This window comes from Xiphophorus maculatus, chromosome 17 (assembly GCF_002775205.1).
Source record: "Xiphophorus maculatus strain JP 163 A chromosome 17, X_maculatus-5.0-male, whole genome shotgun sequence".
NCBI classification, from domain to species: domain Eukaryota; kingdom Metazoa; phylum Chordata; class Actinopteri; order Cyprinodontiformes; family Poeciliidae; genus Xiphophorus; species Xiphophorus maculatus.
This window is the reverse complement of record NC_036459.1, coordinates 3,390,722-3,413,297: the sequence shown is the minus strand read 5'-3', so window position 1 is coordinate 3,413,297 and position 22,576 is coordinate 3,390,722. Positions and strand designations below refer to the sequence as shown.

The 22,576-nt window shown below is 39.6% G+C and overlaps 1 protein-coding gene across 1 annotated transcript in view; it reads left to right on the top strand.

The window, feature by feature from the left end:
- Positions 1–19,432, top strand: part of snd1 (staphylococcal nuclease and tudor domain containing 1) — a 188,817-nt gene extending 169,385 nt beyond the window's left edge. Inside the window, exons 23-24 of the mRNA XM_023350655.1 lie at positions 17,120–17,164; positions 18,489–19,432. Of these exons, the coding sequence (XP_023206423.1) occupies positions 17,120–17,164; positions 18,489–18,554 (111 nt within the window). The 3' untranslated portion in view covers positions 18,555–19,432. The remainder of the gene's footprint in view (positions 1–17,119; positions 17,165–18,488) is intronic.
- Positions 19,433–22,576: the final 3,144 nt, after the last annotated feature.

Here is a 22,576-nt window from a genome sequence, read left to right as displayed (position 1 = left end):
GACACAACAAAAAATACTGTTCTGCAGGAGCAACAGCCAAAAAATGTTTTAAGATATAACCTTTTGTTGCCACCTGGATCCGTGCCTCATTTTTCATCTCGTTTAGCCTTCGGTGCTACAGTACGGCACACCGTCTTCCGCGTCCTCGTTCACACCCCTCCTCCTCTTCCACTCAGACAATCAGCCTACATGTAAAAGTGACTTTTGTCCTTCTCCATCTCATCCTGTTTGTCTGTTCTTTATCCAGTGCTGGGGATTGGAACATGGTCACTGTAATCTGTACTCAAGTTCTAAAGCATTATATAACAGATGGGCTGTAATGTTCATTGGCACTTGAGCAGCCATTAATAGTCAGTCATAAGTGCACTGAAGGTTAACACCAGTCTTTGAGGGTGGGTTTGTCCCAACAGGGAGACAGCAGGGAGGGGATTTTCATCCATTTGGAGTTTATTTCTTTTTCAAGTGCATTCCACCTTAAGCTGTACTTTAGTAGATGCTCATGATGCACACCATATGGACAGCTGCTGTTTAGCATTTTTACCCAAAATGGGACGTGCATTATGATTTAATACCTGCGGCAGATTATTGGGAAAGTAAGTGGAATTAGACAAAAGGGAAACAGATGACAAGCAAAAATTATGACCAAGATAATGTAATAATTGCACACTGTATCCACTTAGGCAGATTTAATACTCCCAAATCAAGTTAATGTTGATTCAGATATAGATCTGGAGAACTTTTATTTCTGTACCAATGTTTGTTTTTGTTTCAACAGCCCCTTAGGTGGAGTTCTGCTGTACTTTGTAGATTGCCAGGTAAAGTGGCTGCGATATAAAGTGTCGGCCACGGGTGCATGTAATCAGCATGTTGGTGTCATAAATGAGCTGTTAGCAAAGCTCACCAGCTCAGTAATAGTTGCCTCAGGCAGCCAGATTTAGAGCAGTGTCAACCATGTCATTTGGTCTGATTGCCCCTGATGGCAACTGCTATTCTTGAGTTGGTGGAAGACTTTTGTTTTTCTTCCTCCAGTAGAATTTCTGACAATTATGTAATTAAGTGGGCATTGATTTTCCTATGGGTGTAGATACAAAAAGCTAATTTAATTTATTATGACAAAGAATTTATTATGACAAATAGCTCATTTATTATGACAAAATAACGTCTATGAAGTATTAAAAAAAGTTAATACCTAAAGCAAACCAGAGATGATGAATGTTTGCCATGTTGATTGATTCTCTGTGTACAAACATTTAGTCCCCCTCTCTAACAACTTCTGATGCGTTCCCCCTCCTCAGGCAGAGCAGATAAGCTGAGCTTCTCTTAAATGGTCCTGGCTCTATAAACTCTTAAAACAATGGCATCGTGCCACATGGACGCTCACCCTGATACTCACTAACACACTTCCCTCTTCATTTATGAAATTCTGCCTTTTTAATTTGAACACTAACAAACCCTGAACTCTACCAGATTTTTCCTTGTTGTGGCCATTTACATAATGTTTTTAATGTTGTTTTTTTTTTTTTTTTTTTTACTAAATTCCAGGAAGCGTTTCATTCATTTGTACACAACAGTGCCTGAATTGGAAGTTGTGGGTTAAATCCAGTGTGATGCCGAAAATCCTTAGAAAATCCTTACTAATCTGCACATCACCTTGAACTCTCCATGCCCATTGTAGAACATGGTGGTGGCAGCATTATGGTGTGGGAAGTCTATTCTCCAACTGGTCAGTGTTGAAGATTTTTACCTACTTTTTCATCTATCATAAAATAAGGTTTGTAACTTGGCAAAATGTGAAAAGTGTGTGTGCAAGACACAGTATTCTCTTCATCAACTTGATCTTGATTCCTTTGTTCTCTAGAACTTGTATCTTTTTATCACTCGCTTCTTAATTACTTTGCTTGTTCTTGCATTTGCAATTTATCCTCTGCTTCTTTTTATCGCTTGTCAAATTGCTTTTATCATCAGTTAGAAAAAAAAAAATCCTACCAATCTCCCATCACTGTTTTCTCTATTTTTATTATTTTTTAATAGGCCTTGGTATTCATTTTATCTAAGCGGAGCAACAGCAAGTGATCTGCACAGTATTTGGTGGGAAGCTTGTTTGGCTTTTGCATGTTCTAATTTGCATTTTGTCTTTCAGTGCTATGTCATGATGAGTAATAATCCCCAGGAATTAGAGTGGAGAGCTGCTCAGATCAGACCTGGCAGCAGCCTGATAATGAGCTCTGATTTAAAATGTTGTGTGATTATTTGCAGCTTGCATCAGCTGATGTTGCCCTGTGAGACTTCTGCTGATAATGTCATAATGCCTCCTTTACTATTTAAAGCGAAGGTAGAGGTGCAAGACCTGAACGGCGTCTTCGCTCAGTGGAAGAAAAAAAAAAAGAAGCATACCTGGCTCAACAGAATTAGAAATAGATATGAAATGTATTTTTCTTTCTGCCTGATTGGTTACACAGAAACGCCTGCAGCATCTATTTTTGACCAGCTCACAGAAATCTGTACCCGGACCTGATATTTCTTTGTCCAAGATGTAATGAGTCTGTCATGGCAGCTCAAGTGGAAGATGGCTGTGTGGTTAGCAGCACTATCTGTTGTGCTCGGCTGCTTTTCACCAGTGTTTTCTGTCAGCAGCTGCCAGCGACATGACTGATTCAAACTGTGGCAGGCCACTTGGTGCTAGCTGTCTCGTCCAGTCACCTCAGCTAACTGACACTGGTGCTAGCCCCGCAAAGTTCATTAGCGTTACAAGCTAATAATCTCCAGTTTGATCATCACAAGTCAATTACAAATACGGATGCGTTTGTCACTTCTCTGCTGGCCCAATTATTATAAATCACCAGCGCTCACTTCTGCAATATCGATCCAGGCCTCATCTCTAAACTGTCCCTTAGGACTAGATTAAGATGTAGCAGCGGCGTTTAAAGGCTAAGCTCATGTATCTGAACACCTGTGTTAGACCTTTAGTGAGAGGGGTGTGCCAGAGTGTGTCAGCAGAAAGTAGACTGTGGGGAAAACAGCTGTGAGGTAGTTTTTTAAGTGTGAGAGTGACAGATGAGTCGAGGAATCTTTAATTACCCAGGAAGTCCCTTGGGAAATATAGTTTTGTTTTTTAAATGTTCTCTGCCTATATTGTTGCTGCATTCAAACGGAGGTCCTTCTTTTCATGTATAAACGTCGAGCAGGGCTCTCTGTAGTTGTAAAACGCTTTAGGCAACTTGAGAAGTTGTGAGAAGCTTAAGATGCAAAGAAGATTTTTGTTATTTATGCATCTTTTTTGTCTTTTCTTTTTTTGCACACACACTGCCTCATGTGGTTTGTTTTAAAGTTCACAGTTAGAACCCCCACTGTAGTTAATGGCACAGCGGGGTAATTGTGTTAATGGAGTTTGTGAGTGTAGCTGAAGATTGAGCTGTGTGGCTGGATGTGGGGAATCCATACAGGAAATAAGTGTGGAGGCTCACGTTCAGGATGCCTCCAGGGATGACTCGTTCCATTTATCAAAGCACTATTCTGCAGTTTGGCACATATACTATACTGCAAAGGAAGCTTTGTATCATGGAATCCACTGCAAAGAACAGCTAAGGACACTGATTTTATGCTACATGGAAACGTAGCGCTTCTTTACTCAAGATGCACAGCTACAAATTTAGGCCTGTTGGGCAATCTTCTTTTCATGTAGCCCAGATGTTGCTCATTAGCAGACTGGCCCTCATAGTTATTACACATGTTTTAATGAAGTACAGAAAAAAATTATTGGATTAAAATTAATGACAGAGTGGCGATGGTGACAGGGTACATTAGAGATAAGACTATTTTTAAGAATCTTTTTTTTTACTGCCACAAATCAAAGGAATAGAAATCAAGTGAAGTGTAGAATAGTTTAGTCCAGGTTTTACCCGTCCATATATTGTGGTTTTTATTCTTGTCTCATTCTTCAGTGATACTTATGCTGGAAAAAGTAAACTTGCTAAACCTAGTGGTAGCATGCTAGGGCAATCTGCCGTGTTAACAAATGTTAAAAGTTGACAAGTGAGACTATTAGCTAGACAAGAAATAAAATAGCTGTTACGGCTACTCTTGGATTTTAACAAAAATCAAAAATCAAAAGGTGCCAGAGTAGTTTCTAGGAGGAGGGTTTTCCGACTCATCCAAACCAAAGCACTCGCGGAAAGTTTTCTGGTGGCAAACGGTGACTTTCTCAATGTACAAAAATAACAGAAACACTCTCCGAGTTGACTTTCCAAAAAATGTAAAATTAAACTTTATTTGGTGCGTTGGAAAAACTATTTCACCCCTCGCTCCTTAACCAAACAATCAGATGCCCTGCAGCAGCTGCTTCCGCTGCCTAATCACAGCAGGAGGTCACCTGATAAGGAGGAGGGTCTAAACAAAACAAATAAATAAACAAGTTACAATAGATATATTATTTATATAAATTTAGATCTGTAACCTTAATACATTAGCAAAAATAAATTAATCCACTTCTTAATAGGCTCCAACATCCCGGCCCCTAATTGTTAGCCTTAGCAAAGTAACAATTACAAAAATAATATTCATAGGAGCCTAGTATCTAGCAAAAACATGACATAAATTTAATCATGATCTTTAAAAATCAATGTTCATAATCCTTTTGTCTATAAATGTTATCTAGAGCCTCTCAACATTTCTAATGCTTAAAGCAGTCCATAGTAAATATTAGAAAGACTTTTATTTCATCCTGCTGCCTCCATTAAAAGACAGAGCTTATCTATTGGTCGCTGGATAACATTGGCTTTGGTTTTAACCAAAACACTTCTAACAAAGCCTTTGGCATCTGGAAAAGTCTTCATAACACGGCCCATTGTCCATGCGCTCCTTGGTGCCGAGTTATCCACAATAACAACCAGATCTCCAGGGCTGAAGTTCCTCTTTCTGCTGTTCCACTTGCTTCGTTCTTGCATGAGTGGGAGATACTCCCTTATCCAACGTCTCCAGAAAAGATCTGCAAGATACTGTGCTTGTCTCCATCTTCTTCTTGAATATTGATCTGTTTTGTCAAAGACTCCTGGTGGTATGGTTGCTTTCCCTTTCAGCTGGAGTAAATGGTTTGGTGTTAGTGGTTCTAAGTCATTGGGGTCATTTGACACTGAAGTTATTGGCCTGTCATTTAGGATGGCTTCTACTTCACATAGTGCTGTTGACAGGGTTTCATCGTCCAGTGTTTGTTCCTTTAGAATAGATGTGAGGGTCTTTTTGATTAGACGTATTAGTCTTTCCCAGACTCCACCGTGGTGAGCCCCATAAGGAGGGTTAAAAATCCATTTTATTCCCTCTACTAAAAGAGCCTTTTGGATTTTCTGATGATTTAGCTCTCTTAATGCTTCTTGTAGTTCCTTTTGTGCTCCCACAAAGTTTGTCCCGCAGTCTGTTCTGATGCTCATCATTGATCCTCTTCTGCAGATGAATCTGCGTATAGCATTTATGCACGAGTCTGTGGTTAAGAAATTGGCCATCTCCAGGTGGACAGCTCGACTCACCAGACAGGTGAATATGACTCCCCATCGTTTCACCTGAGCTCGTCCCCTTTTTACTTCAATAGGACCAAAGTAGTCAATGCCAACATGACTAAAAGGAGGTAGGTCTGGAAATAAACGGTCCTCAGGAAGGTCCGACATCTTCTGTTCACCAGGTTTTGCCTGTATGCGTCTACAGAATACACAGCTCTTGATAATTTTTCTGGCTAAAGAGTTTGCATGTGGGAGCCAGAATTTCTGCCTTAGCTTGGAGAGCATGTGGCTCCTTCCTGAATGTCCAACTTGGTGATGAATTTGTTGTAAGATGAGGTTAGATATATGTGAACCTTTAGGTAAAATGATTGGGTTTTTCTGGTGGATTGGCATTGTACTTTTATTTATCCTGCCGCCAACTCTCAAAATGCTACCATCAAGCATCGGATCCAGTTTGAGGATGGTACTTCTTGAACTAAGAGGTTTGCCTTGTTCCAAGTAAGTAAATTCACAGTCAAAGTAGCGTTTTTGTTCAAAACAAATTATAGCTTTCTCTGCATTTTGCATGTCCTCCACTGACAGGTTGTGGGTTTCATGTTGATTTTTCAGCTTTTTCATCACTCCTGAAGACAGGTGAGTTTGACTTTTTCTTTGCTGGCTTAGCAGTAGAAGATGTCTTTTCACTTTTAATATCCAGGCTACCGACTTCTGAAGTTTGTTCCATGATGAATGATACTTGATTAGCTTGCATACTGGATGTTGATCCTCCACTATCACACTGTTGATTGTGATCTCCTTTCTCACCTCAGGATCGTTTGCTGGTATTTCTTCCAGACCTTCTGTGTGCCTCGGCCATGTTCTTTTTTCTCTGCTGAGATATTCCGGACCGGTCAGCCATTTTGAACTTACGAAAGATTCCACATAAAGCCCTCTTGATGCGTCGTCGGCTGGGTTGCCTTTTGAACTTATGTATCTCCACTGGCTGGTGTGGGAGAGGTCATGGATTACTGCAATCCTGTTGGATACAAAAGTGTGAAATCTTTTCGTTTGATTGTGAATATATTTCAACACAGATGTACTATCTGTCCAGAAAGTTGAATCTGTAAGTGGTAATTGCAGCTCCTTCTTTAGCATTCGATCCACTTTTACAGCCAATGTTGCTGCTGTGAGCTCCAGTCTGGGTATGGTCATCTGCTTTAGAGGTGCCACTCTAGCCTTTCCAAATATGAAGCAGACATGGATTTGACCTTGGTGATTTGATAATCTGAGGTAGCTTACGGTACCATAGCCTGACTCACTTGCATCACAAAAGTGATGCAATTCAGCAGTTTCCACAGGATCAAAGTTTTCAGGCTTTATGCACCTTGCAACTTGAAAGTCATGTAGCAGATTTAACTCCTTGAGCCATCTTTGCCAAGGCTTTGCATATTCCTGGGGAATCACATGATCCCATCCATATTTGGTTTTGCAGAGTTCTTGGAGTAATTGTTTGGCTTTCAGGACGAAAGGAGAAAGAAATCCTAATGGGTCATATACCGAACTCACTGTGGAGAGTATACCTCTTCTGGTAGCAGGTCGACTCCTGATGGTTACTTTAAAGCTGAAGGTGTCACTGAGAGTGTCCCAGTGGAGTCCAAGTGCAGACTCAACTGTTATTTGTTCTTTCAGCTTTTCTTTGTCTAGATCTAGTTCCTTAAATGCTCCAGCTCTGTGATGTTCAGGGATACTTGCCAGCACTTCATGATTGTTGCTGACCCATTTTGTTAATGTGAAACCTCCCTCACTGCATATTTTGGTGAGATCTGTGACAAGCTTCATTGCCTGCTTTACTGTTGCCACTGATCGGAGGCAATCATCCACATAAAAGTTACTTTTAATGGTTTCGATAACCTCATCAGAATAATGCTTCTGGTTGTCAGCAGCAGTTTGACGCAGAGCAAAATTAGCGATGCTTGGGGACGATACAGAGCCAAAGAGGTGAACTTTCATCCTGTAAACCTCCAGAGGTTTGTTAATGTTCCCTTCTGGCCACCACAGAAACCTCAGGACATCTCTGTCTTTCTCATCCACATAGACTTGATAAAACATTGCCTCAATGTCTGCCATTACTGCGATTGGTTCTTGGCGAAACCTTAGCAGTACCCCAATAAGGGCGTTTGTTAAATCAGGCCCTTGGAGGAGCTCCTTGTTCAGAGAGGTTCCTTGATATGAGGATGTACAGTCAAACACCACCCTCAGTTTGTGCTTTCGCTTATGGTAGACACCATGATGTGGAATGTACCAGACATGTCCATCCTCCCTGCAAAGCTGCTCAAATGGAACCTTTTCTGCATAGCCCCTTTTCAAAATGTCCTCCATAAATGATGTGTATTCTTCTGCATACATCCTATCTTTCTTAAACCTTTTCATAAGGTGCTGTGTGCGTTCCTTAACCATTTTATAGTTATCAGGCATAACTTTATCTTTATTTCTGAAAGGAAGTGGTAGGTGATAGTGTCCATCTTTAATATACAATGAGCCAGAAGCAATCTCCATAAAACACTTATCCTCAACAGACATCTCAATTTTCTCCTCATATAAGTTCTCAGAGAAATCCTGGTTATATTGTCTGATGAGCAGATCCTTCAATTCAGTAACAGAAATTCTGTTACTTGACACTGCAATAGGCCCAGCATATTCTGCGGTACTATCAACACCAAGTGGTCCAGTTACCACCCATCCAAGTACAGTTTCCACTGCGTATGGTCCATTATCATGACTATTTATTATTTTCCATGGCTCTAATGCTCGAGGAATGTCAGTTCCAATGAGGAGTTCAATGTCTGCCTCAATTTTCTTTAAATGGACACCCCTGAGATGAGGCCACATCTCCAGATCAGCTTGTGTGATGATGTTTCCTTTTGAGACAGGTATTTTATCCTGTGTGTAAACCTTCGGCAGGTCCAAGTATGTACAGCCTTTCAAATCTCCCACCTCTAGTCCTCTAACCTCATAGGTTTCTGCAGGCTTTTCCTGTCCCATTGTTCGCAGAAGTATCTCTGTTTTGCGTCCTTTCAAATTTAGTCGGTTCATTAATCTTACAGTACAAAACGTTGCAGTGCTGCCCGGGTCAAGGAAAGCATAGGTCTGAATATATTTGTCCCCTTTTGCCACCTTAACTCGGACGGGAACAATTGCAAGTGCACATTTTCTCCCGGCCCCGGTTGAGTCACCTGCTGAAACAAGAGCACTGCTTATGGGAGTTTCTTCAATCTCAGTTTGACTGTCCTGCTTTGAGACTTTTGCACTTTTAATATGGAGTACTGTTGGATGTCTCATTTGACAAACCTGACACATTAGTCTCCTCTTACAATTTTTGCTTAAATGACCTTTTCGTAGGCAACCAAAGCAATATCCGTGACTTCTCAAAAATTCAACTTTACTATCATGTGACTCTGTTTTAAAATGCAAACAGTCAGTTAAGTTGTGTTTTCCTTCACAAAATCCACAGTGAGGGATAATGGGACTGGGTGTGGTTTCAGGAGGTGGTGGAGGCAAAACTGATTGCTTTATAGCACATCCTGTATTCTCTGTAACTATTGATGTTGCAAAGCTGCTGTTTTTACCTCTTATTGATTTTAGTTCACCTTTGCCTCTTGGGAATGTTTTTTTGGTTGTTGTTTGGTCTTGAATGTCTCCAAACAAAGGATCCAAAAGCATGTTAGCATGATTTTCCACAAACTCAACAAGATGTTTAAATCTGACTCTCCTGCCAGTTTTCTGTTGTATTTCATAAGCTGTGGTTCGCCACCTTTCTCGCAGTTTATAAGGTAGTTTGGATGCTAGCAGCCTTAAGTTTGATGGGGTTTCAAGGTCCTCTATGTACTGTAAATCTTGCATTACATTACAACATCCTTTCAAATACATTGCATATGCATACAGCATTTTTCCATCCTCAGCTTTAATTGCTGGCCAGTTCAAGGCTTTATCCAAATAAGCTCCAGAAACTTTAATTTCATTTCCAAAGTGCTCCTTTAAAAGTTGTTTAGCTTCCCTGTAGCCTCTACTTCCTTCCATATGTAAGCAGCTGCGAACCAAATCTCTTGGCAAACCAGATGTAAATTGTTCTAGATAATACAGTCTGTCTTTATCATTTTTAGTCCTGTCTTCAATTAATTGTTCAAATGCATGAACAAAAGACTGGTATTTTAATGGGTTACCATCAAACACAGAAATATTTCTCGGAGGTAACAAAGACAGGTTTTGCTGGCTGACAATGAGTTCTGCTATGTCATTTTGTCTTTGAATAACAACATTAAAATTTTCATTAGCAGCAGTAACAGCCACATCTGGGTAATCTTGTACAGTTTGAGATGCATTATGATCATAAGTTGCAGCTTCAGTTTCACTTTCAGTGGGATTCTTATTTTGAGGTTTATTCTCTGCTGTGCTTAAACTCCTGGGAGAAGATTTACATCTCTCAAAAATAGTCCGTTGAAGTGGAGTTTTTGGTATAGCACCTAGCTGCATAAATTCCACATTGCCCTCTATCGACTCTGGTTCTTGATGAGAGCTATAATATTCATTCATGCCATCACCTAAAGATGGTTTCTGATCCACCTCATCACTTTGCAAGGTCTTTATTTTAGCGGTTGATGCTGCAAGATCAGCTTCTAGCTCAATTCGCTCCATCTTTAACTTCAATTTTGCTTCCTCCATTTGCAAAGCATGTTTCTCTTTCAAGGCAGCTACTCGTGCCAGTGCAGCAGCCTGTTCTGCTTTGGCCTTTTTTAACTCTGAAGAGACTGAGGAAGATCTGGATGCTGATGATCTTATGGAAGAAGAGGATTTTGATTTCTGTGATACATTGGATATGCTGTCAGATGGTCTGATTGTTGATTGTACAATGTCTTTTTTCCATGTTTCAACATCGTTCAAAAAATAATTTAGGTTAGTTATTCGAGGCTCAAACCAGTCATCGTAATCATTTTCTTTTTCTTCCTCTGATAAGAGCTCTTGAACTAACTTATGAGCATTTCTAAACTCATCCACAGCTTCCTTAAATGCTTGCACTAATTCATTGACTGCATCAACATTTCCTGCATCCGACATCAAAGTCTTGATTTCATTAATCTTTCTAGTACAGGCACCCAGTCTGCCTCTGCGCGAAAGAACGCGCACCTTTAACATGTCCTCAGACGCAGGAGGAGTTTCAGGATCAGACATCGTTAATTATCACACAGATCCCTTCGCTGTCACATAAGTTCATCAATAAAAATTCTTCTTTGCCACAGTCCTTTTTCAAAATCAACAACTTTGCTTTCGGTAGTGATCCATAGTCTCTTTGTAGCGCAGCGGCGCTTTCATTCATAAACTTAATCAGCTGGTTTTACTCACGGCCCGCTGGCTGCTTTCTTTGTTCGTCTGCGAGTGATCCGCTGGATCCCCCAACTTTGCGTCTTTCATCAAGTCATCAGTGAAGTTTTTCCACTTGTTACGGCTACTCTTGGATTTTAACAAAAATCAAAAATCAAAAGGTGCCAGAGTAGTTTCTAGGAGGAGGGTTTTCCGACTCATCCAAACCAAAGCACTCGCGGAAAGTTTTCTGGTGGCAAACGGTGACTTTCTCAATGTACAAAAATAACAGAAACACTCTCCGAGTTGACTTTCCAAAAAATGTAAAATTAAACTTTATTTGGTGCGTTGGAAAAACTATTTCACCCCTCGCTCCTTAACCAAACAATCAGATGCCCTGCAGCAGCTGCTTCCGCTGCCTAATCACAGCAGGAGGTCACCTGATAAGGAGGAGGGTCTAAACAAAACAAATAAATAAACAAGTTACAATAGATATATTATTTATATAAATTTAGATCTGTAACCTTAATACATTAGCAAAAATAAATTAATCCACTTCTTAATAGGCTCCAACAATAGCATATAATTTCACAAAATCTGCAAATTTAAAGTGAAATGGAAAAACAACAAACATTTATGTCTATAGATTTTGATCACATACTGACTAAGCTTAAAAGTCCATAAGTGGTTTCTAACCATTTTTTGGAAACTTCACCCAAACGATTTCTCAAGTTGCCATCTTCATTTTTTAACTGGTTTCATTCTCATTGTGCTCTACGGCTGTGTGACAGCAGGTATTCTCCCCAGTAAAGACTCAATATCTATTTTACAAGAAATATTGGAGATGGGGTCTTAAATGGGCAGTTTCTACTCCGTCATCATTGACTCTACACACAGTCGAGCCAGTTTTCACGTCTTCCTGCTACGTTGATCTGAGGACCGAGCTGGCACGCTTCTCTTCACAGACTATAGTCCATTTTCCATGATGAATGCATATAAATGTCTGCCCACCATAATTTCTAGACTTATGAGAACCAAGATGTTGTCAAGCTTTCTTTTTTTTTCTGGAAAAGAAAATGCATATTCAAAGATTCTAATTGGAATAAAACTGTAATCTCCTTTGATTACAAGGTGCCTTTGGGAGAGAGCTGGACAGTATACATGGATCTGTTGAGTTACATGAGTGTGAGCTCTTAACTGTATGAACCCATGCTGGTGGGCTTGTCATGTTAGTTCCCACCAAAGTGTCTGATCTTCTCCGACAGCCATGCTGGAAGGGAGGCTAACCAGCAGGCAACAGGAAGAAATCCCAGCCAGCCTCAGATCAGTGGCACTGACCCTCACAAATATGATGTGAACTTGTCTCCCTTTGCACTTGTCTCTCTCTGTTTCTATTATCAAAATACTTTAACATTTTTCTAATAAAATGTTAAAGTATTTTAAATATCTTAAGACTCCTTCCAGGTATGTCAAACTAATTGCTATCTCAAAATCGATAGTAAGAAAAATTATTATTCAAAGATAGTCATTGGCATCCAAATCGATAATGATGCCAATCATTGACGTTCACATTGACGCGTTTCATCCAGCAGCAGTGCTCTAATAACAAACATTCACCATCTCCCCAACTTTGAAACTCTGCTAACTTGGCGATTACATCCAGAACAAAACATCTGTGATCCTCTTTAGCTAACAGGACTAACACAACAGCGTTGTTTGAAAGTACTTTCCCTATGAGGTAGACAGACAGACAGGACATGCTAGCTCCGCTGACATTATGATGCTGATGTTTGAGAGCACTTAAAAAATGACTTGTTGGCATTTACTGGCTCAGCACATGTATTATGATGCTTATAGTTAAGAAAAAAGAAACCATAAGGAGCAGTTTAGCAGGGACCTGGAGGATCGACCATTTAGAAATCAACAATATCCTTTGCCTACATGAAGACTGGACTTTATTAAACTCAGGACCAGAGTCAATCAAACCTTGATTCAGCTGCATTAATACTTGGGTAAGATGTATCAACAATTTTTAGAAACTTTAAACAGCACATTTATCAGCTTGAAAATAATAATGGTAGTTTGAACTATTCTGTTGGCTGATTAGCCTGTTGTCCTACTTTTAGGACATTCCCATGCATTCCCTTCAAAAGAGTCTTTAAGACTCCCATTTAAACCTGAAACAAGCCATTTACTCTCATGATTTTGAAATTACTAGTTTCAAAACTAGTAATTTTTTCACTAGCATGGTGATGCTTATGTGCATCACTATGTGATGCACATAAGCCACATGGTGACAATTTCCTCTTCTGACCATAATCGTTAAGAGGTATTTACCAATTATTGTGGTCAGCCTCATTGATGATGACTAAGTATGGAAGACCTGCTTTCCATTCAGCATGTTGATGTTCACTTTGGGATTCCTTCGTCCCACTCAGTCATGACAGGCCTTAGAGAGTTATTTCTCTGGTTAGCTATGGTGCTTACAAGACAAGCTCCTCTCCATCAAACCACTTGTAAGATGACAAGTCTGAAGAGACCCCCTTTTATCCCCTCACCCCCAAAAAAGCCTGGCCTCTTCTCTGCTTGCCATGCAGTATTCATGCATGGGCATGTTGAACGAGAGACGTCTCTTAGGACCGTCTCTCAGCCAAGTACTCTCAACTTGAAACAGTGTGGGCTACTAACATAAAAGCCGTTATGTTCCAGTACATGCTCTGATGATGACTGTTTAGTGCAGTTTTTCTGCTCTCTATGCAGACAGACAGGGTCTGAGATTACATGAGAGAACAAAACGGGATGCATTACCAACAGTTATTGAAGGGTGTGGAATCTGATTTCAGTGTTTTCCCTCCAGTTATGGAAAAAAAGTAGAGAAAAATATTTGTTTACCCTATTAAAGTTGTGATTAAGCAACAAGGACAGAAAAGGTAAATGTCACAAAGGTTAAGTTGTCATTTCTCTAAACTTGCTTGTTTAATTGCAGACTCTAAAAGCTTAGCATACATTAAGGACCTCATTGCCCCCTTTTCACTTGAGTGACTTAAGTCAACAAGTACGTAAACAAACCTTTAATAATCAGCTTTTTCTGTGCACTTTATCCAAACTTAAGTTTTCCTTCACCAGCTTTAAAATCAATAAATAAAGTCGTAGCTTACCTACGCACCAGAAGGACTCAACCTGCTAAAGACGTGCAGCATTAGCTCATTCTTACGTCCATCACTTTCACACCACGTTTACCAGAACACCACCTGGACATGGCACGAGGGCCAGCGTTCCGCTCACTCTTTCAGATTCACAGCCAGTCAGAAAAACCAAGCAGTGCCAAAGCGCCGGGCCCGCACCACCTGTCGTTCAGCTCATCAAAAGCCTCACACCAACACACCGTCTCTCATTTAGTCTCATGTCAGTTTCCTGAATCCACTCAAACTGACTTGTGGTTTTCATGGAAATATGTTTTCCTGGTATCTGACAATGAGATCAGTAGGAACTGATGGATTAAAAACTGTGAAATGTGCAGTTCTGTGGTTAATAAAAATAAATAAATTAAACCCTTTAGGGGGCTTTCTTGAACATGCAGTTACATCTTTAGCCAAACTGTCTATGGTCACCACTCATCATACTGGCATCTGTCTGGCATATGGGAGCTCTGTTGGGTCATCCAGACAAACACCACCACCAGCTGCTCTCTTCTACCCAAGCCCTTCACAATTACTGCATTTTTTCCCCCTCTGCAGCTTCTTTCCCTATGATCAATATTTAGCTCTCGAAAACTGCGCTTCATCTGAAAACTAACCATCTTTAGGTTTCCCTAATTACTATTGTCTTCCTTGCTTTGCTGAAACATTTTTTAACAAAATTCAGGATCACACTTCACTGCCATCATCTTGCATTCTCCTTCCTTCCTGCGTATTTCATGCCACAGTTGTTTCCTAAATGAGAAAAATTCCTTGTCTTCGCCACGCCGGGTGGGTTTTTGCATGCATTTGAGTCATAAATGAGCCATTATGCCTCCCCACTGGAGTCCATAGAAGAGCAGTGAAAGACGGATCCGGCACATGATACACGGCGCTGTTTAACAAAAAACCCACGAAAATCTAGAGTTCAACTGATTGGCTTCTGTGTTCATTGAACTGAAGTGAGCAGAACGGTGAAAGACGAGGGTTGAGCTGATAAAGGCACCCTCCCCACCAGACGAGTGAAACTTTCAGTACGGCAACATTTCATCTTTGCATATTGTCTTGTAGTGCTCTTGACTTTGCATCTGTTGCGAAATATTTTTGCATTTACATGGAGACTTGTAATTAGTTTTGAAAAAAAACATTGAAAGATGCACGTTCCTTGTGCTTTTATTTTCTCTCGAATTTATCACTTGTGTTTCAGATATGCAACTGTCCTCCACCTAAGTTTTAAAAGCAGCTTTTGGAAGACTGTGAAACATGATGTGAACTCCGACAGCCCCCCCTACAGAGCCCAAATGGCATCTACGGCCTTTCTTTTGTGTGTGTCTGTGAAATATCATTGGTGGGGTCCTCCATATGGTGACATCTGCCTGGTGGGACTAACGCGCCATACTCGTCCGCCTTCCAAAAAATCTCTTGCCTTAGTTGGCTTTGATGGATGTCTTGTGCAGGCACAGCACTTTCCTCCCCACTCACACACCCACATGCACACATTCAGAGCCGCCGTACGATCCAGCTGTAGGTCTGTTATCTTGGCCGTGCCGTGTGCAGCGCAGATATCTAATCAACCTATGTGCACAAGCTAGCTAAGCAATTAAACTCCAGAGTCCTATCCATCCCCATCCCACTCGACTGTTTTAACATCTGGCATGCTTGTTTTGGTGCTTGAGCGCACGCCAGCTCGTCTGCTGCTGTAATCAGCTACAAAAAGCAGCGCACAATTGAATCCGTGACATGGTTTCATCTTTTGCTGCAAGTGAAATTTGATTCTGTGTTCCTCCTTTGCAGCTGATTTCCTCTGTGTTAACCCAGAAAAGGCCCAAATTCTTCATCTGCCGCATGGATTTTATCCGCTGAAGTGACAGAAAGTGACATGTGCTGTGGTGTTACTTTGTAGAGTTTGTTCAGATTCTGTACATAATGTGGACTGATGTTGGAAATGGTGAAGGACACCTTCACTGTGAGGGTTTGTCACTCAAACTCTCTAAGGTCCATACTTCCTCTTATCCACCTAAACAAATGCACTCTCTTCATCCTCTTCTGCCCCCACCCCGACCCTGTGTCCTATTACTCATCACTGGTTCATTCATAGAGGCTAAATGGCTGTTCTAGCAGAAGCAGTCAATATGCTCAACGTTTGCACATTGGCCTTCATTCCTCCTCTAACTCTTGCATATTCTGTGTACTCAGTAAATGATTTTTTTCCCCTTACTGTAATAATTCTTCAAAAAGACAAACTTTTCAGCATCTCATTTCCAAAAATCCATCCATCCATTTTTTATCTTTAATATTTAAACGCAACATATTTAACGGCAGCCCTTTGGAAAACGGTCTTCCAGAAATGGAGAGAAAATGAGATTGCATCATTGTGACAATGTTTAAAACTATATAGAATTTAGAAGGGTGACTGCGTGACTTCACCAGTGTACGAGTTTGACCTTCATTTAAGAAAAATAGCACGGAAAATCCTTTCTCTACTAGTGTTTGTTAGCCGTCTGGTTTCCCCCCCCCTCCACTACTGTACAGTAAAATCAAGATCACATTTGGGGTCTGTGCTCCTTTTTAGCTTGTGGCTCCCTTATGGCGACCCGCTACTGCACTTGATTATAAATTGCTACTCCAAACTGACGAGGTGTTGGCCCAAGGCTAGAGAGGCAGGAGGATTTTAGGAAGGCTCTCATCTCAGTTGACTTTGATGGTTGAAGTTGTTGCATGAAGAGCAAAGTGATGCGCCACACGCAGCGGGGAAAGCAATGACCCTAAAAAGTGAGCCATCATGTGACGTCAAAAATCTCTGCTATGCTTCCCACACTGTAGTGACATAACCAGGCTGCGTCTGTGTGTTATCTCGATCCTGTTGATCTTCAGAGAACACGCTGCTCTTCGCAACCTCTGTTACATGGAGAGTGAGCATGTACCCTTCCTCTTAGAAATTTGGGCTTTCAACAAGAAACTCAGAAATCTCCCTGCATGTTTGGAAGGAAATGCTTCCAGTTGAAGAGCTGGTGGAAATGATGCATTGGTTCTAATTCTTTTTAATAATAATAATTTTTAAAAAGCAGACACGTGACGTGGTTATGTGACATGCTAATAGCTCATCTCTTTCTTCTGTAGGTGACAGAGTATCTGAACAGCCAAGAATCTGCCAAGAGTGCCAGGGTAAGTAGCATTTAACTTTTTTTTTTTCAGTTCCTCACTTCCTCCTTGCGATATACTTTGATGGAGCAAGAATATATCAGTGATATCTTTTATTTCCTTGTTTACAGAGGGGAGTGTCTTGCAAAAGTATTTATACTACTTCTCTGAAAATGTTGTCATGTTACAACAAAGTGAAAGTTTTCTTATGGATTTTAGGTGATGAACCAACATGAATATAAGGATAATAGTGCTCGTTATAAAACTTTTTAGGAATCTAAAAAATAAATCTAAAAAAACTTAGACCGAGGTTCAGTTGAGAATCTTTGCCAACACAAAGGATTAAAGCTTACACAAGCTCTCCAGTCAGCATGAGGTGGAACAATTTCACAAAGAATGTGGCAAAAAGACAGTCACACTTGTTTTCCTTCATTATTTGTGAACTTTGTGGTGATCTATCACGTAACACCCCCATCCTCTAATGACTGCGTTGAAGTTTGAGGTCGTAACATGTTCAAATGTTAAACGTTTAATTTCATGACCTTTGCAAGACTGTGAGTTGGTAACATTTAGATTTAAATTTGCAGTGGTGTTGATGCGGAAGAAGAATGTATGTATTCCAAACCTGTATAAATAAAAAGTAAATGCATCTTTTTTGTTAGACAACCTTTCCATAATAGCTTCAACTAGATAGAACAAGCTGACATAAACTGTCAACCATTACTGCTGCAGTTCTTAAACAATACATTGCTCCTGTGCTCTATTATTTACCCAGTGGTTCTCTGGCGTGTTCCCACAAATAGACAGTCATGTGACTGTAATGGTGAGCTTGGTTCACATCTGAGTCGCTGCCGTGTTTTCAGGATGTCAGGGAGGAGCACAAAAAGGCAGCGGTGTGAGAAATGGAAAATGGCTTCATTCATCGCTAATAAGTAGCGCTAATTAGCACAGTTGCTAATTAGCTATGAATCACAGCGTTAACAGCTGAGTGCACATGCCTGAGAACAGAAAAAAAACATCCTACACAGACACAGTTATGCATCCAGACAAAGAGATGGGACAGTTTTATAACATTTGCATAACTATGCACACTTTTGCAGCCACTTTGTGGTAACTGCGACATTTAAAGGATGCATGTGGCGGTTTATGAGGCGATGCACTGTCTGGGTAATGGAACAGGAGAAGTAATAGACTGAGTGGTGTTGGATGGAAAAAGACAAAAGGAAAAAAAAAAGTAAAGGGAGCCGGAGATGCAAGCAGCCTCTTGTAGCTTTGCAGGAATTAAGTCTAATATATGTCTGGTTGTTTCTTCCATTGTGGTTGATTAAAGCCTTTGTCTTCTCATCAGCTTAACATTTGGCGCTATGGAGATTTCCGCGCAGACGATGCAGATGAGTTCGGATACCGCCGTTAAAGAGATAAAAAACTAAAGCAACCATCCAATTAACGCCATTCCAAAGACCGACATGGACAGGAAACGATGCATTGACGAGAAGACTAACCCAAACGACAAGCATGGACTCACTCTTCCTCCTTTTAGACATCTCATCCCTTCTGTCTGGCTTCTCTTCCACTTGAGCATAATTTTTATAATTTCTTTTCTCCAGCTTGCTCCTTCAGTGATGCTTAAAAATTTCATGATATAATTACTTTCCATTTATCCTCTACTTCCTAATCAGCCCCTGCAAGCTAGAGCAATCTGCACTGTTGCCAATCTGTTATTTGCCATGTTATCCTGTCAGCAAATTTCTTGTGTGAATGATATGTGTTTCAGCCAATCATGTTCTTCAAACGTGAGGTTCCATCCCAATCCCAGCTTTATCCTTCGCTAGAATGGAACGGTTGTTTTTTTTAAGGTAAACGTTCAATTTTTCTCCTCAGCAAATGCTTCCCTAATGAAATGTGTGATTATGTTGAAAGGTGTAAATTCCTTAATTTTAGAAACGTAGTGCAGGTGAAGCCACACGGATGAGAAAAAGGATGAATTTATTTTTTGTCTTCAGTGTATATTTCTGTGACACTTTTGCAGATGTTTTTGTGGGGAGTGTTTTGTCGTTTATTCACTCTCACTTTTTCTGACCAGTAAATATAGACGCCTTCATGTGGCATTGCATCATCTCTCTTTCTGTAAAAGTTTACATTCTAATACTGGTGATGATCCTGTCTCTGGCAGTCTCTTCTTTTTCCGTCTCTTTATGCCATATCAGATACAGTGTTTGAACTTGTTTCCAGGTAATGAATCTTTGCATTCTAATAAAAATCTACGGAATAAAAAAATAAGCAAAGTACAAATATCCTGTTTATTTTTTCTTACAAATCTAACTGTAAGTATGTTTGAATGCTTTTTAAAGCATTTGTTCCTCTGCAGAGCAATTGCTTTAGAGAAAACAACTCTGAACATAGGTAGCTGACAGCTAGACATGATGCTTTAAATTATTTTTTGTGAAAAATTTCAGATTAAGATTGCATTTGAATATCAGGTCCTCTGCTGATTCCGGTTTCAAGCGCATGTTAATTAAAAAGCACATCAACTTCAGTACAAAACTTATACAGTCAAGTTTAAAAAGTGTGGATTATGAAAAGCATTTCTCCATCTTTGGATATTATTTGGTGTTTGCTAAATGAAACCTGGTGGAAGTTGGAACAAAGTGCTCAAAAACATTTAATAATTCCTGATTTCTAAATGGATGCTATATTAAATTAGAGCTGAAAGTAGACTTCCTCTGGTTTGTTAAATCAGACCTCGACTACCAAGTTTGCATCCATAAACCACCATTTAAAGCATGTTTTTTGAAACCATTTCCACAAAATGAGACGCAGAGCACTTCCTTAATGGACATCAAAAGCTCTGGGTTTTTGTATCTCTGCTACATCTTCAAGGTCACCCTGCTGAAACCCACGTCAAGGGTAAAATATACATCTGTGCATTTATGTTCACTTGAACGAGGCAGATAGTTCATTTGCATTGGAGATGTATGGTGGATGTTTTCATCACCAATGAAGATCCATCACTTTTACCATGTGGTGAGTGACAGCTCGGTGTGTGAAGCCTTCATCCTCAGCAGCCTAGGCTGATAAAATGAACAGGAGCCTCTGCCTGCTTCAGAGCGAACCCTTTAAACTGCATTCATCCCATGATAGGAAATTTGGATTCCAGTTTGTGCACATCAGTGTCATGGGGCATATCACCGCAATATTTATTGTGCCATAGACCAACTACAGATGCTGATATGGGACAATAAAGATTTTCATTATTGCCAGATGAACTTGCAGTCACCTGTGCCTTCAGTCTATTCTCTTTTTTTTATTATTATAAAAAGACAGAAAATGCTTAAATCTAATCTGCTTTGCCCAGGAAAACTTCAGCAATAAGAATTGTGTAAAAGATATCACTAGATATTGAATTGTTTAATTTGCTGCAAATAAAATGCCTGAGAAAAGTTGTTTAAAAAAGATGAGTTGGTATAATATGACTGAGAATTTTGGAAAAATGACAAACGAAACCAACGCGTAAATTCAAGCAGGGAGACTTGAATTTCTGCCTACCTACATCATCCAATTGCCACGCCTACACCTCAGCCAATCAGATGCAAGTCGTCGCTTCGCTTCAACCAATCATCACTCAAGAACCCCTTCACAAGCCTTTTTCTGTGTGTCACTCCAGATTGAAATAGTATAATATAACCTAAAATTGTAATGGTATAGTTTTTTCAACATTTTGAAAAAAAATGTAGTGTAGCGTTCAAAATGTGCAAAAATGACTAATACCAATGTATGACTTACATTGGTTTGTAAATGCCAATGTACCAACTTGTGCTACTTTAATTCGAAAGATTATGTACAAATGTGTAGGGTAAAAGACTCTGTATACGGCATCACTCACACTTTGACCAATCATGTTCAAAGCTCGGTGACATTCTTCTCTACTTTGTAGAATCACTGGCACCTTAGTTTATATGGCAGTGGATGACTCTTAAATTTTTATTGTTCTTGTTCTCTGTTTCTTGTTTTTGATTGTCTGAATAATTGAAATTGATTGATGCTCAAAATAGGAAGAAATTATTTTTCTTCGGATGTGTACACAGGCCGAAATGACTCACAGTAAGTGTGACGTTCAAAACGGGCAAAAATGACTAGTATTATAATATGACGTTCAAAACGCTCAAAACTGACAGTATAGTATGACATTAAAAACTAGCTAAAATGACACATAGTATAGTATGACGTTCAAAACGAGCAACACTGACTCGTCTTATAGTATGACGTACAAAATTAGATAAAATGACATAGTATACTGACATTTTCTACGTCATAGTATGTAGTATGTCATTTTCATTTTTTTTTTTACATTTTAGATGTTATAGTATAGCATGTCATTTTTTTTTTACATTTTAGATGTTATAGTATAGCATGTCATTTTTTTTTACATTTTCGATGTCATTTTTTTTTTACATTTTCGACGTCATAGTATAGCATGTCTTTTTTTGGACATTTTCGACGTCATAGGATAGCATGTCATTTTTTGGACATTTTCGACGTCATAATATAGCATGTCATTTTCATGACATTTTTGACATCATATTATAGCATGTCATTTTCTTTGACATTGTCGACGTCAGTAATTTTTTGGACATTTTGGACGTCATAGTATAGCATGTCATTTTTTTGCTATACTATGACGTCCAAAATGTCCAAAAAACCCGACATGCTATACTATGACGTCGAAAATGTCAAAAAAACGACATGCTATACTATGACGTCGAAAATGTCCAAAAAAACGCCATGCTATACTATGACGTCCTAAATGTCAAAAGACGACATGCTATACTATGACGTCGAAAATGTCCAAAAAAACGACATGCTATACTATGACGTCCAAAATGTCCAAAAAACGACATGCTATACTATGACGTCGAATATGTCAAAAAAAGACATGCTATACTATGACGTCGAAAATGTCCAAAAAAAACGACATGCTATACTATGACGTCCAAAATGTCCAAAAAAAACGACATGCTATACTATGACGTCAAAAATGTCCAAAAAAACGACATGCTATACTATGACGTCGAAAATGTCCAAAAAAACCGACATGCTATACTATGACGTCGAAAATGTCCAAAAAAACCGACATGCTATCCTATGACGTCGAAAATGTCCAAAAAAACGACATGCTATACTATGACGTCGAAAATGTCCAAAAAACGACATGCTATGACGTCCAAAATGTCCAAAAAACGACATGCTATACTATGACGTCCAAAATGTCCAAAAAACGACATGCTATACTATGACGTCGAAAATGTAAAAAAACCGACATGCTATATATGACTTCGAAAATGTCAAAAAAACGACATGCTATCCTATGACGTCAAAAATGTCAAAAAACGACATGCTATCCTATGACGTCGAAAATGTCCAAAAAAACGACATGCT